Raw genomic sequence first — 19953 nt, 5'->3', positions numbered from 1 at the left:
GTTAATTAATATTACTCAATACTTAAATGTATAATTACACTGTAACAATGACAGAAATAATTTTAATATGCCGATTTGATGCTCAAGAAACATTTCTATCAGTGTTGAAAACGGTTATAATATTCTTGTGGAAATTGACACATTTTTTGGATTTGTGGTTGAATAGAAAGTTCAAAAGAACAGCATTTATTTAAAATAGAATTTTTTGTAACATTATAAATGTCTTTTCTGTCACTTTTGATCAATTTAATGCATCCTTGCTGAATCAAAGTATTAATTTCTTTCAAGAAATAAAAAATCTTACTGCTCTCAAACTTTATTTTATTAATTTTACTTTTATTTATTAAAAAATAGAACTGAGCTGTTGCCAAGTTCAAACACATTCCCTAAAATGAAGATTTCGGCTTGTAAGATGTCAGGAGGGTCTTTTCAGCTTTCAGGAACCTTTCATCCTATAAGTGTATCAGGTTTCCCTCTTTGAAAGCTTCAGGTCTCTTTCTTTATTGGTTTTCACCAAGCTGTGGTAGAAACCTTTTCAGTCTGTCAGTCAATGAATCTGGCCATCGCTCAACACAGATGACTCACACCAATGCTCAAAACACAGGGATGCTCAGTCTTGTCCTTATCTTTTTAATATTGTGATTGAAAACAACTCAATTAATCTCATGTCAAAGAACAAATCAAAGAGACACATTTCAGCGTGAGAACCAACTTTTTATTGTTCATTTTAGTGATGGTCCATATTTAATATTCACAACTCAGCGTTTTTCCAAGTGAATCGGAAATACTGTACAATATCAATGACACTGACTAAGAGACATTAAAATAGTCCTTGTAAAGCTAACAGTATACTGTGGCTAGTGATCTGAATGTGCTATCACCCAACAGAATAGGGTTTGACAAAAGTTTTAAGAGCAGTGCTCTTCTTTAGCAGTGAAGCCCTCTGACGCCCCTACTCTCAGAGTAACAGCGGTTCCTGTGGCCTCACAGACCATCTGACCAATGTCCAACCAAAGTAAATGCCTGCAGAAATATTGCTTATAAATCTAAGACTAGTACAGCACACAAGAGTAGACTAGAGGGTAATAGTACACGTTTCATCAGTGTCCGTCTTGCTAAATTACTCGCGGATGATCATTACAGTACTTTGGGGCATTAAAAATACATTTACATTCACATCAAGTACATTTCTAATGATTAAAATAGCACTTCCAGAGTGCAAAAGTACTCTAGTTTGGCTTTCCTCCTTTGTGCTCGTATAAGTTTGAGGCACAAAGAGTGGAAATGTCCCAGCTAAATGTGGGTTACAGTAACCTAACACTACTAACAATGATTGCGTTGAATATAGTCAGACTAAAAACGTAAAAAGTGCGTGAACATTTTGACTTTTGACAAAACCTAGAAGCAGCAAACGATAATATTGCGGATACTAAGGCCAGAGGAGCGTACAGAAGGTGCTGTCTGTATGATAAGCTGACGTCTACATTGAATTAAAACCAACATTTACATTAAAAGCGTAAAAGAACACTTCAGTTTAGTGTGCTAACCAACAATCTTTGCGGCGTGAACACACAAATGAACGAGTCATGTTCACAGAGGAATCAAAACTCACACCTGGAGGTGAATCTTAGGAGGTTAGGGACTCACAACATCACAATAGCAAAAATAAAACAGCCTTTTTTATACACACACACACACACACTTGAGACAACAGACACTACTCCCATACACAACACTATTACACAATGTACAAAATAGTTAAATATTCTACGTTTTAACTGTACAACAATATCATACACGTCAGTGTTACAAGAATTCACCTGTTTGCCTTTCATAGATTTCTCACCAGTCGTTTAACAAAATGTACACTGATATTTACAGATATAATATTCAGAATCACAATGTACATAAATATACAGTATAGCACTTTGCTCACAAACATTATGGCCTTCAGCACCTCTTGAAAAAAGGAAGAGATGCTTGCTGTACATTTCATCAGTTGCAGTCGACTAAAATATGGCTCAATGTTTACGCTATAATGAACTTCGTTTCAAGAGGTCCCAGAGCTGCAGTTTTCATTGTTTTCAGAGCAAATTAAAAGTGCAATTGTGTCTGTGCTTCAAAAAGATGAACAAGAGCCACATGATTCCAGATTGTCGACAACATTTAGTGAATTAACCTCAGTAGTTGAGTCTGATCAATATCTATAAAGATTGTAGTGAACACATGCTATTTGAACAGAGAGCACTTGCAATTATGTATTAATGTGTTACCACTCCATTTCATCACAGCAGGATGTACAATTGTGATCTATTACCACTACCTGTGACCATTATGTAGAGAGAGGAGTGTGCTTATCATCTCAGAGGAGTATAAAGTGAGTATTATGATTATTGCTTCCCAGCCCAAAAAGTCATAGTAAGCATTTTAATGCTTGTACACATGTGCTTGCTAATGCATGTTTTACTCAAAAAAATGAACTTTTATTATTGTTAGTTTCACTCAAACCATCCTTGTTCACATTACTTAAAAAACTCATGTAACTACATGAACTTAATTTAACTAAGTTGTTTCTACTAAAAATGAGTATTGTCAGCTTTACTTAATAAGTGTTTGTTCAGTCAACTTAACATTTCTGAGTGAAACACACAAATTAATGTTGACATCACTAACTGGGCAGTGGATCCGTAGTTCCTAGCATGCTTTGCAAGGGACTGCTTTAGGAGAGAAAATTTAGGGATTTAAGTTTTATTTTATATGTTTTTCGGTAAAGGGAAAGATGTTGTTAGTTTATGTCAGTGTTTAATGTTCAGTTTTGTTGGACATTTAAAGGAGTTTAAAGGAGGTGGAAGGTGGCTAATTCGTATGACCTCACTCGTACGAATTTGTAAATTTTTTGCTATATTGTACATATTTTACTATTGCCAAATTCATATGAATTCAAACGAATTACCTACCCCTAACCCTGCCCCATACCTACCCGTCACTGGGGTTTAGACAAATCGTACGAATTCGTCTGAATCAGCCACCTCGTGAAAATGTACGAATTGGTTGTGAGATAGCATTGGAGTTTCTGTAGTGTTTTATTTTTTATTGTTTGGTTACCATTATGCAGAAGAGTGGCGCCTGTTTAGGCTGTGAGCCTCATATACATATTTATAAGATGGAATTCCTGCTCTCAATTAAATTGAGTTTGTTCAAGTTATTTTTTTGAGTGCATTTTCTAGAGCAAATAGTTAATTTAATAAGGAAATTAAGTCAATAAATGTGTTCACTTTTCATAATAAACTTTTATAAATTTAACATAACATTATTAAGTAAACTTCACATATAAATATTATGTAACAGTGGCAAATTCAAATGAATTGTATTTACTTAAAGAAATTTTGTCAGCTTTACTTGAATTTCTTTTGTTCATACAACTAAATTGTTATTTGTACAAATTACTCAATATAGTTGTGTGGAACCACCTGACGCTGCTTTTTAAATCCCAACAATTCATTTTTTTGAGTGTACGTAAATCTGCTGTCAAATGTTGTGCTTGGCTTTGTGCTAATCGACTGCTTTGTTCCCTGTTCATTTATATTGTCTTTCCAAATATTGTTGGGAGGTCAGAAGGTTCACCAATCTTGGTCTGAGGAGTGCAGATGATTATGAATGAGGAACAAATATCAGCTAGAGACAGTTCTCTTTTTATTTTGTGGTTCTGATTGTTTATTAAATATAAAGAAGTGTAACCTTGGCTATTTAAATAATAATTTGTATCTGTACTAAATTGTCATCTGAAATTATGCACAAAACCGTAATGTAAAGTGTCTAATGTGGGCAGGATTATGAATTATTTATCTTTAGATTCTTAGCTTTAGCTTTGGTTGAAGTTAACTTAATATTGCATTTTTGTTTTGTTTTGTGAAATAATTGGCCTGCAGTATCGATGTGGACCTCCTAGTGGTCACTGACCCCCTGCTGACGGTCCTTGATGTAGTATTTAATATTCAAGCTCAAAATCTCAGAGGAGATTTTAATTGGAGAGCTGTACTCTCCTCTTTTCTTGTTAATAACTTGGTGCTGTTGAATACCTAGGATTTCAGTCTGAATATGAGCTGTTGTGGCTGAGAGAAATATTTTTTATTCAGTGCAAGGAGTCACAAGTTCAAATTTTGCTTGACTGGCTTTTAATTTCCCCCCCCTTAATAAACCAATTCAAGTTGCATCTGTTTGTCAGTGTAGATATTAAAACAATCCTAGCGTCGTTTTGTGCTTGTGAGGTGCAGCTCTGGGGCCTCTTGTCGAGAGAAGGTAAAGTGCACAAACCCAAAACTGCCACAAGCGAACAACAACAAAACAAACAATATATGTTTCACATAAATCATTAGAGTGCAAGCGATAATGAGAGGCACCAGCTGTGCTCAGCGGTGGGGTGGGGGGATGTTCATCTCAGAGATGAGGCTGGGCACGTAGAGACACGCCTTCAACACATTAATCAACAGCAAACAGCGACACCTTGTGGACAATCTTGTGCTATTGCAGGTTATATACATTAACATTATTGTACTTTACCACACACTGGACAACTATAAACTACTACAAACAAATTGTGCATGTAAAACTGTCTAATATCTGTGCTGATTTATGTATCAATGTGCTCTTTTGACAATCTCATCTGACTGTGTGATTAGGGCAGAGTCAATGCACAACAGACTAGTTAGAAATTCTTGTCTAGGTGGATGTCTTCACATACTTCTAACCTCCTAATTTGCTTTCAATGAATGAAGACACAATATATCTTAGTGTAGGTAAATTGTGGGCTCATAAAGAGAAAATTCTCATAAAAACGTAAACACATTTGCCATAATTTACTCACCCTCGTGTTGCTCCAAACCCATGTGACTTCACATCAAATGTAAAACACAGAAAGAAGATGTTTCGAAGAATGTATGCAACAATCAGTGTGAACAGTGAAAGTGAATGGGGACTGGAGCTGTCAAGCTCCAACATTTGAATGAAGCACTACAATGGAGGCGAAGATTGTCAGTGAATAATTACTTACATTTCTTTCACAAAGCAATTGTATGACTTGAGAAGACCACTTTTATGGTGCTTTTTGTCTTTTTTATGCTTAACAGTCCCAGTCCCAATTCACTTTCATTGAAAAGAAAAAAAGTGACCAGGATATTCATAAATCAATTCATATTTTCTGTCCATGGATGCAAGAAAGTCATAGAGGTTTGGAACAACATGAGGAGTAAATGATAAAAGAATAAAAGCATAATTTTTAGGTGAACTTTCCCCTTAAATAATTTCCCCCTTGTTGTTGTGAAATGCAATGGTTGCTAGGGATACCACAAGGCCCTCATAGGAACATCTTGAGCACCCCCCCCCGCCGCCTCAAGGAGGACTCATTAACATGCAGCCGTGCTGTTTCTGACACAGGTTCCCCTGGGTAACCAGCCTAGTCAGTGTCTATTTTTATCACAGCAGCTTTTGTGATAGACGCGAAAGGTACACGCAGCTGGATGATCAAAAGCTTCGCCGTTGTACTCATCAGTGTTTCAATATGACCCACAACTCCTGTCCCACTCTTCTTCACACTTTCCTCGGCTCTCCAGCCCTCTTCTGCTCCCTGAATCTATTCTTACTGGAATAAATACTGAAAATGTACCCCTTTCATTAAGACCAGAGTATCTGTTAAAAGCACATAAACCAGACTAAAAAGGAGAGTATGTTTAGGCTTACAGATTATTCGGCAGTGAGCTTTTAAGGGCAGCGATTCTCAATTACATTAGGCAGTCTTCACAGTATTCACTACACATAAAGGGACTACACATTACACAAACCAAGACTATACTTTGGTTCCTTAAGAAAACTGGTCCTCTTCTTCCAGCTCAACATATTACCTTATAAATATACTCAACTGCTTTTCCATATCAGGTTGATTTACATTAATCTTTTTTAAAACATATTTTACCATTTATAATTTTCAGAGCCTGCTTTTTTTATAATGCCATTTTTTTTAGAGAGAAAAAATACAAAAAATATTATGCAAAGAGGCTTATATATATATTATATTATATTATATTATATTTATACACTACCGTCCAATAGTTTGGGGTCGTTAAGATTTTTTTTAAACGTTTTGAAAGAAGCACCCTCTGCATACCAAGGATGCGTTATTTGGCGAAAAAAAAACAGTGATATTGTGAAATACTAAATTTTAACATAGTTTTATATTTTAATAATATATTTTCATGTCTTTTTGTGTCACTTTTGATAAAATTAATGCATCCTTGCTGAATAAAAGTATTAATTTCTTTAAAAAAAATCTTACTGACTACAAAACTTTGAACAATAGCGTATATATCTCTGTGTGAAATTATGAGGCCATTATATGTGTGGCTTTTTTTTAAGAATTCTTACAATTTCAGATTGAAATCCACACAGATGACCTCATAATGTATTTTACACATACTCCAGAGATCAGCCGTATTACAGAAAAATGAATCCCAACTTAAACACATCTTATCTGTTTCGTGGCCATGACGAGAATGTGTGTCTGTAATATGGCCCCAGGACAGCAAGTTTTGAAAACAAGGGCCAAACACTTCTCTGTGCAGTAAACTCACTATATGTAAATAATCTGAGATAGGTATTTGTAAATCATAAGCAAACACAATTTAAACATTTACATGTTTTGTGGTTTGAAGTTTAAAAACAAAGTAGATTTCAGTACCATTCCCTATTTGGAACTTATTGTAATCTCCACCAAGCATGATAACTTTCAGTAAAAACAGAAACCATCTAATGCAGATTTCTCCACTGGTTTAGAACTGCGGTGCAGAGTAAAGCTTAAAATGGCAGCTAATCATATCATTTATATTACTGCCATTGCAGACATGGAAATAAAATGAAATATTTGTTGATGTTCAGTTCATTTGTAATTTTAAAGTTATAGTTATTGTGCTTGGTGGAGTTACTTGGCTCAAATTGTGCCCCTTATTGCAAACTGGAAATGTCATTCCTTGTGCTGTGTGAAAGTCACCTCTAATCAGGCAGTCATATTTGTTAAGATTATAAAAATGAAAAACATCTAGATAAAACTTTCCAAAAAAGAACATCAGATAAATCCAGTTGCAAAAACAGCCTGACTTGACACTGATACTGTATATATTTGATACTGCACTGAGACTACAGTATGTGCTTTGTGTATGAATACATATGTCGCCCACCTGTGCTGAGATGTGGACATGACAGACTGTTGATGTGCCAAGTCTATAACCAAGAACACTTATCAAATGAACACGTACTTCAGTCTGTAACAGAAATCAAGCTATCAATTCACTCTATTGTCAGGCGGTCTGTATTTAACAGTGACACTTACATAATATCCATTAGAGGACTCATTATAATAAGTGAAAGCTTTAGTTTCTCTGAGCCCCTCTAAGTCATCTATCTTTATGATCACTAAAGGTGGGGTTAAATTAAATTCCTCGCATGGCATGTTTTATCTTGCGTATTTTGTAAGATGTCTGAAGTTCAGCAGCATTGGTAACACCTTAACCTGAGTGACAAGTATCACTACAGCACTCACAGAGAGGGATGTGTTACCCACCCCTATGGCCCCAAAACCAGTGACAGAGACCAAACCTGCAGCTTGAATGTTTTCATTACCTTCTTAGAGTTGACATTTTTTTATCTATATGCAAAAACAACTTACCAAATAAGCCACCTTACACACTGATCTGAAAGCTCCAGGCTCTCTTTCACCTTCAGACCAACATCTGTAGTCTGTATGAATAATTGGGCCCAGGGGAAGCTGTCTAGTCAGGGAATACGGAAGGATCTCTGTGTCTTTCTGTTCGTTTTCTTGTGGTCCTGCTCCTCTGGATGGCTTGGGTTAAGGTGTGACCAACACTAGGACCTTCTCATCTGTTCAGCATCTTCTTTCTCTTTCCATCTCAGTCTCTGGGTGGTGGGTTGGAGGATCAGGACTCAGATTTGGGAGGGGCGGGGTTGGTCTGGTAACCGCTGCCATAGCCGCTGATGGAGGTAGAGTTGGTGATGAGCTCCACGGGAGAGGTGCTGCCGGGGCCCAGATAGGCCCGATGGCTGGGCATGGGAGAAGGGGCTTCGCTGGGATTCTTTCCGAGGATAAACCTCGTCTCATCTTCCAGGTTGGAAGCCTCCTTTGCCAGGCTCTTACGGTAGGAGACGGACAGCTTGTTGGAACCGTCTGGGAGCCAGTTAAAGTGACGGGCGATAAAAACCAATGGAAGAGGAAGCATGGCCACAACGATCAGAGCAAAACACATGGCTAGTGCCCAAGGAGGATAACCCTGAAACCTCTCCATGGCCTGATTATAGGGAGAAGGAGAGAAAGAAATGGTGAAACAGAATAGAAGTCACTAAGTTAAAGTCCTTGAATGATATTTTTCAATGTAAATGTCATCAAAATCTAGAATTCATAGCTAACTTCCTCCTTGAAATACAGGTACTACCATTCAAAATGTATTTTATGGTTAAGCATATATTATAGTTTGGGGACAGGAATAGAGAGAGAGAAAAGGATTAGACAGACATATACATAGTGTATAACTAACCAGGTCTTGCACCCATGCATTGTATCCTGGAGGGCTGATGGCCATCTCTACAACACTGGCAGAAATCAGTATGATCAGACACACTGGAGACACATACTTCCACAGGTAGAAGTAAATAAAGCACGGTCTGAAACCCAGCATGTCCTCCAGATCCTGCATGAACCTAGAACACCATAAAGCATGCAGAATTACAGATCAATATCAGACACAAGGCAAAAGCAAACTGAACTGCATAGAGACTATATTTAGTGTTAGCAAGAACAAACAATGAAGAGATCTGATTTCAGAGATTACAGGGGCTTTTGCACCGGGTAGTTACAGGAATTCAGTTATAGGAACAACCACCAGGGCGGTCTCCCGAGACGCTAAACGCTGCTGTTGGTTAATGAAAATTTGACTGATGAACTCGTGGCTCGATTGGACTCGTGTTAAAAGTGATAAGACTTTTCAGTTTTATGGACGTCGCCATCTTTGATATTACTTTGGTCAGTGATAAGAGAATACAAGCTTGACTCCCATTGCACGTTTATACAGACAGAATCCACTAGACCGCTACTATAAGTTGCTGTGTGAACGGGACATGTTGAGACTCACACCTGTAAGTAAATGCGGTTGTCAATCCCAAAAATGGACAGCTTAAACAGCCACAGACTGGCTTCAGAGGATGCATTCCAAGGTAGGAAGGCATCAAGACACATCAGAATCCAATTATAGCTTCACTTCCTGTCTCCTGAGATCCCTTCATCTGATCGATTTTTGAAGGCAGCATAGATGTATCCTTCGCTACCTTTGATATCGCACAATACTGTGCGTTCCATTCCGAGACAGTTCAGCTAAGAAAGATGGCGTCTGAAAGTTGCGGTTGATTGTCGGTTTTTTGTGTAAATGTACATTTTTGAGCAACATTTATCACTTTTGATGTCATTTCTAGAAAGAAAATACTATTGTAGTAATTAAATATTCCCTTAGTTATCACCAAAGCCTTCTCTACTTTGCTGTAGATCATTAAACTGTTACTCTGCCTCAGAAGTCTGTCTGAAATCAGTTTTGTGAGGTACCTTCATGTCCAAACGCTGCCTGCAAAGTCATTGCCTGATAGAATGCAGCCACTATGTAGGAACTCTGAAGTGACGTAAGCCGCAGACAGCGACGTGACATTCAACAACTAGATGATGGAGGACGCTGTGATCGGGGCTGTTTTTGTTGTGTGTCGTGGATTTCATGATAATGGAGATGGAATATAGATGTATAAGTTATGCGATTGAAAGAGCAAAAAGGAGGGCTATGAGACAATATCTCCTACAACAACGTGCAGTGCTACATATCAACGAGGCTGAGAAAAGAACATAACACCACAGAAAAATGCGACAGGTAAATGCTATCTATCACTGTTTTCCATGTTCGTGGAGTAATGCTGTGTTCCAGAGAGATGGATTTTTCCCACCTCCTTCTAGGAAATAACATCTGGAACACCACTCAAAGTCAGACATTCGGCATGTAAACTTGGTGTTCACCGATCAACCCTGACCTCAGCGAGATGCGTCATTTGACGTCACTTCCAAGATGTCGGCGTGTCCTGCTTCCTAATGAATATAAACGTAAAAACAAACTTTAACATTAGACATTAAGTTAATGTAATGTTTCCTTCGTTTTTGCTTTTTGTCAGCTGTTATTAAAGTGATTTTATGCTATTTTTATTCTGTTTTGCCATAATTGACAAAAACACGATATGCTCTGTTTGTGTCATGGTGACATCACATGGTCAACATGCGAACGTGAAGAAAGAGTGACTGGAACTCACTGAGGTCTGAAGTGGGACAGTTAATTTGGGATATTCCCACATCCAACTGTAAATTATTGCTTCGTCCAAAATTGAATACTTCCCTACTAACTAGTATGCGAAAAAAGCACGCCAAAAGAGTGGTATGTCTGAATACGTAGTATTCAAAAAACAGTAGGCAAAAAGTCCCCAGATGACCTACTACTTCCGCTGGGATTCTGAAGTGCGCATTCGATGGACACTTTACTATCCTGTGACGCCATGGGAAGGGATTTATGAATGGAAGTGAAGCAACACAACTGACGGTGGTAGGTCACATGACAGTAAAAACAGAGGATAATTACTAATAGTTATAGAAACTAAGAAAATGTTCCTCTGGTGCGAAAGCCCCTACATTCCTATTTTGAGTATCTCTCTGAGCAAACCTCCAGAGAACTCCAACAGCACTAAACAATCTGCCCACCTCTTGGTGCCATAGACCCAGGCAACAGATACATTCTCCAGGATCACCACAATAGTGAGGGGCAAACCAGCAGAGTAGTCATCAAACATGGTGACAAAGTAGTTCCCTGAACGCTGGACAAACAGCAAGCCGCACAAAAAGGCCACAATACAACAGCCCACTGGGGAAATACAAGATTATACAAGTTACTCAGTGCCTTGTAAAATTGGCCCAGCATCATTTATAGTAAACTTAATTTACTGGCTCAGAAATAAAAGAGCAGTGAAAAAAACAGGAGCTCTCACCTGTGAGCACCTCTTTGCGAATTTTGAAGGTATCCAGAATGGGTGTGGTAATGCCAGTCATGGTGCCAATCATGCTGCCCAAGCCCAGGTTTATCAACATAAAGAAAAACATGACAGACCAGAAGGGAGAAGCAGGAAAATGGGTCATAGCCTCTGTGAAGGCAATAAAAGCCAGACCAGTGCCTTGAACAGCCTGATGGGAGAGAGAGAGATAGAGAGAGAGAGAGAGACAGTGTTATTAAGATAAAAAAGCCTAAAATAAAAACATTTGTTATATGACATTTACATAATTGTAAAAACTGAATCTAAATTAAATAATATGTATTTATAAAATTTCAAATAACATTTTATTTTTTATATAGAATATATTGTAAAAGTTTTACATTTTATAAACACTTTTCATAAATAAAAATGCCACTAGATACCACCAGACAGCCCTAAGAAGTTTAATGCTGGTAATTGAATAATCATTTAACACTAATTTTGGCAGCACAAATATACTAAAAAAATAAAAGTGAAAAGAGGAAACACTGAAAAAATAAAACAGTAAAACAAACAAATAAAATAGAAATAAAAAGGCTACACAAAAGCTATAATAACACTGAGAGAGATGAATAAATAAAAACTAATTGTGCATAAATAAATAAAAAAGTCTCTAAAATTCATAAACAGCATGAACAGACAATATATTCCAGAGCATTACGGTTCGGTGAAAGGCATTATTACAATAGACATTTTTGTCTTTTGAGCTTGGCAAAAAACAAATGGTAAAAGTCTAAATTTACGTTTCATCCATCCTAAATGGCTTAGCTGAAAACCTGCTGAAAGCTTCAGCTGATTGGCCGAACACCTGCCTTATTGAGCTCATCCTCCAGCAGACACGGCTCTAGCCCCAGCTGCTCAAAACTGTCCTCTTTCACAATCTTTATTACGCCGTACATCTCGGCATAGTCCGACGAGCTGAGGTGGGAAAAGTTGACGTGAGGGGGGATGAGATCCTGACTCAGCACATTTGAGTTCAAGTAGCCTAGAATCTTTTCAGCATTCCTACAGGAGAACAAAACAGACATGAGGCTGTTGCATGACCTCGAAATCCAGCTTTAAATGTAGATTTAAAGACATTAGGCATAAATATTATATTACAATGGAGAGTGTAACCTAATCCAATCACAAAAATGATCCTTTTATGAAAGAAATGAAATGTACTGGGAGGTCATACGTACTCCACAACACATTTCTCGTTCATGATGTTGGCTTTGAAGCCCAGCACAGCAAACACCACGAGTGTGGCCAGTATAGAGGTCATGAAGTTGATGAAGGAGACCAGCACGGCATCAAAATGACAGTTGTTGTCTCTTTTATTGTAACTGGAAAAAGCGATGACACCTCCAAAACCCAGACCAAGAGCAAAGAAGACCTGTGTGGCAGCTTCACGCCATACTTGCGGCTCCAACATGATCTCCAGCTAAAATTAAATAAATTAAAACAAGTAAATGAACAAGTAAATTACTCTTTAAGTAAATGAACAGTGCCAAATAAGTGTCAGCATAGCTGAAGGCCTTCTATTGTTTAGAATCATATGTGATTAATGTAATAGAATCATATTTCATAATATGAATTTGATTAAATATCCCAACTACACCACAAGAGGGAGTCCAACATTGTGACAGAGCGCTACATTTTAGCTGCACAAATTTTCTTTCTAAGATTGCTGACTATATAAAGCGTTGCTTACACAGCATGTAATGTGTCTGCTAGATAAATCTTAAATCATCTGGACAGCCTAAATTTCATGTGTGTGTTTAAGAATTAGAAAGCATGTGCATACACTCGCCTTACCTTGGGTGTGAACATGTGAGCAATGCCGTCTACTGCTCCTTTAAGAAATATTCCTCTCACTAGGAAGCAGAAGAGCACCACGTATGGAAAGAGTGAGCTGAAGTACATCACCTGCACAAACACGATGTGACAATATTGATCATGTTTTTGTTCAAATGTTTTATAATGATTTGTCTATACATTTCACAGAGAACAATAACTGTGTATTAATGCTTTTGGTGTTATTTATTGCAATAAATATCGTAAATTTGGCATTTTTTTGTTAATAAATGTAAAGTTTTTGTAAGAATCCACTTTATTTGGTTAAATCTTTTATCTTTGGTGGGAATAAATAAACAGAAAAAATCTAATAAATTCTATTATTATTGATTTATTTCATTGATTAAAATAAAATGTAAACATTATTTTAAATACAATTATTTAACTGCTGCTTAAAGGCACAATATGTAAGATTTTTGGATTAAAATATCCAAAAACCACAAGAACAACATTATATATTTTGTTGACTTGTGTACTTACATTATCCCAAATGTTTCCAAACATGTTTAAATCCAGACAAATTTAGATGGTCTCTCATTAGCAATCGTTCCAGTTCTTGTGTTCCTCTTCTGCTTCATACTACAGTAACGTTAATAATCTCATCCATGAACATGATTTCCACCGAGTACCATCCCGATTCTTTTCAACACCTCCCATGATTCCATGAAATCAAGTCGTCATCAAGCTACACCTTTGTTTTGAATAAGCGACCTCTAGCAGTGAAAATTTACATAGTGTGCCTTTAAACTAGCCTTACAGTTAGTCATCTTCTTCAAGACTGGCCTTTTTTTTTTTTAAGTCATTTACATAAAAAGGTAGATTTGTCTAATTTGAATATGAAAAATAAGAAAGATTAGCCCTAACTAATAGCTAGTTGGTCAAACTAGTTCTTAAGACAGTCTTAACTTAGTGGCTATGTTTATGCAACTGGCCCCAGAACAGGTGGTGAAGCTCTATTGGTCTAATGAGATTAACTGTAATTTTGATTTATAGAACTATTTGTGTGCCTGTTATTCAGACACTGTGGTAAATAGGTATTTTTCCGTAAAATCTGTGTTTGCAAAAACTGCAGCACTATCACACATTTAACTAGCTTCAAGGAGAAAACAAACGTTCCGCTCTGAGAAAATACTCATAATTGTGCATCGTGATTGTGTAATTGTTCAGAAGTGCCCGATAACGCAGCATCTGCAGATTGTGCCTTTGAGCTATCTGAAAATTGATGTTTCTCAATTCAGTTGATTCTCATTTCATTATCTCATGCAGTAGCACGTCTGCCTCACCTTCCCAGAAGACTGAATGCCCTTTACTACAGCCAGGCAGACAATTATCCAGGCTGCCAGCAGCGACAAAGTCATCTTCCAGTTCAGACCCCCGCTGTCTGCGATTGTGCTGGTGATGTTCAGGGTCTCGCGGTACCAGAAGTACGTGGTTGCTGAGCTCTTCTCACACTCAGGCTCCACAACTAACCAGGCAAAAGAAAACCAGAGGGACAAAATGAAGTCCGTGACTATTAATATTTCTTTACAACACTGACTATTTGATGACCTTGTGGAAAAGATCAGCATAGTATTTCTTAGGATTTGATTTCGATTCATTTCAGTTGTGATGTCCATTTTGCTTATATACGGTATGAAAGAAATTCTCTCTCTGCTAATGTTGTCAATTATACAGGACAGTGTTTCAGACTGATTCAAACAGGTAACTCATCTTTTTGAACGATTCATTAAAAGACTCATTTGTACCAAGAATCAGTCAACACTGGTCCTGCAGTATATTTTTGATTCACTACAAAGATTTGAAGGCCCCTCCACTCACGATTTCTGGCAAATAAAAATATTTTAGAGCTTGGCATAATTAGAAAGATGTATATTGGTTATAAAAATAACCAAATACTAAGAAATATCTTGATTTTTAGTCTTTTTAGCTTATTTTAATGCTTGTTTTATTTTGTTTTAAATAAGAGATCATCCATGACTAGCTATGCATTAAATGATCTCTGGAGGGACAGAAAGCTCTCAGACTTCATCAAAAATATCTTAATCTGTGTTCCAAAGATAAACGAAAGTCTTACGGGTGTGGAACGACGCAAGGATGAGTAATAAATGACAGAATTTTCATTTTTGGGTGAACTAACCCTTTAAGAAAGACTGCAGTGCTACAAGTCACTAATAGCCACAAATGGTGATGCTTAACAGACTGCAATCTTATTGAGTTCGTCTGTTGTTTAAGTCAAGAGCTTCTTGCTGTGCCACAATTTTTTTCATTAAGCAAAGTGTTGTACTAAATGAAACGTATCACGAAAAATGACATGCCTCTAATCTTTATGGTCATTATGTGAGAAACTGTAGGGCACTCACAGGCTTGGCTGCCATTCCTCCTGATGGGACATTCGCTCCAGGGTAGAGGATACTGAAACGACTGAAAAAAGTAGAAGATGCTCCAGCCGATAATCACATTATAATACAGACCCACAAAACCACACACCTGCAGAATAGGGAAAAGAAAGAACAAATGGTATTGGTTAACAAACATAAAATAATTAAGGGGGTAATACTGAAAAAAAAAAAAAAAAAAAAACAGCACCCTGGAAAGCTCTCATCTAGTGTAAGGCACATTTTGCTTGACTATAGTCTGTTTGCTGAACATCTGAGCCATACTGTACACTAAAAATAACAAGAGGTGGCAAAATCCAGTCTAGCGGTCTGGCACCTTTTGGGAATCTTCATCTAGGAATATTTTCTGCTTTACCTATGCCTTGGAAAAATTGTTACTTATATTGGACGAACAGAAACCACAGAATTTACACATAAATCCCCAAATTTCAAAGGTGATGTCTGAATGAGCTTACATGCCAGTTTAGGATTATGGTAAGGTCATTTTACAGTAAATTTCAGTCAGAGTATCTCCTCCTGGCAGTTAAGCGGTGATGTGCCCCAGACTGTGCTGACAGTCAAAAGTCTGGCTCCTGGAGTCTCATCTAATATATGATCGGATCTCTTATGGATAAATTCTGAAGTCTTTTAACTCTTAAAACTCAATAGTATTACTCCATTTATACTGTGCATAAATAGAAACAGAACACAAATGAATGTGTATTGTATGCTGAAATACCTTGTATGTTCAGGGTTTAGGAACTTGTCCCTGTTAACAGCAAATCTATCCCTTGATTTTTCCCTGAAGTCTGTAACAGGGCCGTAATGGTTCTTTGCAACGTCACAGCACATTGAGTTAGTGAATAATTGAAGCACCTTCTTTCTGCTGTAGCTTCGTGGGTATTAATAGCTGAGGCTGCAGCAGAACAGCCACATATAGTCCCTGAGTGTTTCTCTACAGTCATTTTAACTGTGGGCTGTTTTAGAAGCCTGTGGTATCAAAATGGCTTTCCTTACATGTTATTTCATTGTCTTTGAGTAGACGTTTAACACAAACAAGGTTGATTCCCAATCTGAAGTCAATGAATCCAGAAGTCTCATTCAGACTACCAAATACTAAATACAATACAAAAGATATTCAAGACATGTTCATTTTTAATTACTACAATTAATATTTTTAATTAACAGAATAATATATATATATATTTTTTTATATGTGTATATATTTGTATTCAGCTGTTTACTACTGAGAAACCCATTCCCAAGAAACTGCTGATAAATAGCATTCGCACAATACCAGATTTCCGCACTGGTGCATCGGCTTACGGTATATAACCATCACCTCCCAAAAGGCCTAACATACTTGCTGACTTGCTATATCTCCAAAGTGCAGTTGCTTATACAATGAAAGAAAACCAGAAAGCGCAGGTGCAGCTGAGACTGAAAATAAATTTATTAAATGTTCAGACAGAGTGATATTTTAAGATCGAAACCCATCTGATAGGTTGCGTGACTGTGCTCATATTAAACTGATTTGAGTAATGGATGATGCAGCACAGAATTGCTGGTGAATTAGCACTTTTAGGTCTGTGACTCATCAAAAATAAATGCTTCTACTAAGGCCTTCAGAACAAAATAAAGGGGGAAAATGACATTGGTTATTGGCCTGAAACTCACACGCTCCTCATTGTATTGTGACCCTTTTTCAACAATGCATTAGCATCTGAACTAGAATCTGAAACTGCATCAATCTGAGCTAACGTGCATCAGACACTCACAATTTAAAGTCTGGAGTTTGTAACCCATGAAGAATTATTTACTTTATCTTGTCTATATAACTGTATTTAAAGTTTGGTTCCACTTTTACCTTTGACCCTTAAAGGGTTAGTTCACCAAAAAATGAAAATTCTGTTGTTAATTACTCACTTTCATGTCATTCCAAACCTGAAAGACTTTTGTTCATCTTTGGAACACAAATGAAGATCTTTTTGATGAAATCTGAGTGCTTTCTGTCCCTCCATAGACAGCTACGCTACTACCACTTTGACGCTTCAAAAAGTTCATAAAGAGATCGTAAAACTAATCCATATGAATTGAGTGGTTTAGTCCAAATTTTCTTAAGAGACTTGAACGCATATTATGATGAACAGATTTAATTTAGGCTTTTACTCACATATAAACATTGATCAGCGAACAATCAGAAGCTCAACCAAACCTGAATGAAGCGCAAGAACAAATCTCTTCCGGAAGCTCAAACGTGCTGCATAATACATGAGAATGAACCTCATTGGTTCTTGCGTGCATCAAGCAAACATGCTTGAGGTTCTGTTTACCACAACTGATGTGTGAGTTGATGAATGTTTACATGTGAATAAAAGCCTAAATTCATGTTCATCTGTTCATCATATAAAGCAATCATGTCTCTTCAGAAAATCTGGAATACATATGGATTAGTTTTACAATCTCTTTATGAACTTTATATGATGCATCAAAGTTTAAATTGCGTAGGCTGTCTATGGAGGGACAGAAATCTCTCAGATTTCATCAAAAAGATCTTCATTTGCGTTACGAAGATGAACAAAAGTCTTATAGGTTTGGAACAACATGAGGATGAGTAATTAATGACAAAAAAAAATCATTTTTGTGTGAACTAGCCCTTTAAAATCAACAATTTAAACGCAACCATTTTCACACAAAAAATTGATGCCCTCCATTTACGCATAAACATTCTTAAACCACGTTAAGCAACATTATCTCAATCGAGAACGACTGCTCATTTGTGTCATGTGTTTCAGTCCACTACCTTTAAAAGAACATCAGTCACTCACCATCAGGCTGGACACTCCAATGCCACCGAGTCGTGGGCAAACATAATTCCACACTCCAATGCTCCCTCGACGAATCCTCTGGCCAACCGCCAGCTCCAAGAAAAAGAGTGGGATGCCAATAAGAATAAGAAGGATGAAGTATGGAACAAGGTAGGCACCTGTAAAGAGAGACAGCGACACTTGTAAACACAGAGAGTAATGTCCTTACAACAGTGTCTTTAATGACCAACCAATAGCCCAAGATCAATCAAGCTACAGCACACTGAACTCACCACAGTGTGAAAAAAAAAAAATCCTTTCAGACTTTATTTCCTGTAAGCTTTTTTTCCCCATACATATAAAAAAGTAGCAAATTATCTTAAAATATTTTTTTGCTAAAATCAAAATACTTTCTGTGACTGCCTGGGACATGTTTTTTACTCATGTTTTCATATTTTATATTTACATTAATTTTTTTAAAGTAAAATATATTATAAAGGGGTCACCTTTTATATTTTGTTATATTTTTATTTAATTTAGGCCATAGACTCACCTAACTACATGAAACAATGTAAGACATTAAATCATATAGTATATAGTAGTGATTCAAACTACAGTATTTAATTCATTTTACAGTATATAAATACTCTCCAGCCACTTTATTAGGTACACCTGTTTAACTGCTCGTTAACACAAATATCCAATCAGCTAATCATATGACAGTATCTCAATGCATTTTAGGCATGTAGACCCGATTAAGACGATCATTCTGAAGTTCAAACTGAGCATCAGAATGGGGAAGAAAGGTGATTTAAGTGAACGTGGCATGGCTGTTGGTGCCAGACTGGCTAGTCTTAGTATTTCAGAAACTGCTGATCCACTGGGATTTTCAAGCACAACCATCTCTAAGGTTTACAGAGAATGCTCAGAAAAAGAGAAAATATCCAGTGAGCATCAGTTTTGTGGGCAAAAATGCCTTGTTGATGTCAGAGGTTCAGAGGAGAATGGCCAGACTGGTTTGAGCTGATAGAAAGGCAACAGTAACTCAAATAACCACTCATTACAACTAAGGTCTACAGAAGACCATCTCTGAATGCACAACATGTCATAAAGCAGATGGGCTAAAGCAGCAGAAGACACACCAGGTGCCACTCCTGTCAGCTAAGAACAGGAAACTGAGGCTACACTTCGCATGGGTTCATCAAAATTTGACAACAGAAGATTGGAAAACGTTGCCTGGTCTAATGAGTCTCAATTTCTGCTGTGACATTCAGATGGCAGTGTCAGAATTTGGCGTAAACAACATGAAAACAGCCTTGTATCAAATGTTCAGGCTGTTGGTGGTGGTGTAATGGTGTGGGGGATATTTTCTTGTCACACTTTGGGCCCCTTAGTACCAACTGAGCATTGTTTAAATGCCACAGCCAACCTCAGTATTGTTGCTGATTATGTCCATCCCTTTATGACCACAGTGTATCCATCTTCTGATGGCTACTTCCAGCAATATAACACGTCATGTCACAAAGCTCTGGTTTCTTAAACATGACAATGAGTTCACTATACTCAAATGGCCTCCACTGTCACCGGATCTCAATCCAATAGAGCACCTTTGGGATGTGGTAGAATGGGAGGTTTGCATCATGGATGTGCAGTCGACAAATCTGCAACAACTGCGTGATGCTATCATGTCAATATGGACCAAAATCTCTGAGGAATGTTTCCAGCACATTGATGAATCTATTCCATGAAGAATTATGGCAGTTCTGAAG

At 37.2% G+C, this 19953-nt stretch overlaps 1 protein-coding gene across 1 annotated transcript in view; it reads right to left on the bottom strand.

Moving 5' to 3' along the window:
- Window positions 1-693: 693 nt before the first annotated feature.
- slc6a17 (solute carrier family 6 member 17) overlaps window positions 694-19953 on the bottom strand; it is a 30372-nt gene continuing 11112 nt past the window's right edge. The window contains exons 3-12 of the mRNA XM_051904083.1: window positions 18206-18363; window positions 15363-15489; window positions 14286-14467; window positions 12964-13074; window positions 12348-12589; window positions 11979-12171; window positions 11125-11317; window positions 10841-11000; window positions 8598-8760; window positions 694-8351 (exon numbers count right to left, since the gene is read on the bottom strand). Of these exons, the coding sequence (XP_051760043.1) occupies window positions 7983-8351; window positions 8598-8760; window positions 10841-11000; window positions 11125-11317; window positions 11979-12171; window positions 12348-12589; window positions 12964-13074; window positions 14286-14467; window positions 15363-15489; window positions 18206-18363 (1898 nt within the window). The 3' untranslated portion in view covers window positions 694-7982. The remainder of the gene's footprint in view (window positions 8352-8597; window positions 8761-10840; window positions 11001-11124; window positions 11318-11978; window positions 12172-12347; window positions 12590-12963; window positions 13075-14285; window positions 14468-15362; window positions 15490-18205; window positions 18364-19953) is intronic.

The sequence above is a fragment of the Ctenopharyngodon idella genome, chromosome 8 (genome assembly GCF_019924925.1).
Source record: "Ctenopharyngodon idella isolate HZGC_01 chromosome 8, HZGC01, whole genome shotgun sequence".
Taxonomy (NCBI): domain Eukaryota; kingdom Metazoa; phylum Chordata; class Actinopteri; order Cypriniformes; family Xenocyprididae; genus Ctenopharyngodon; species Ctenopharyngodon idella.
This window is presented reverse-complemented; position numbering and strand designations above follow the sequence as displayed.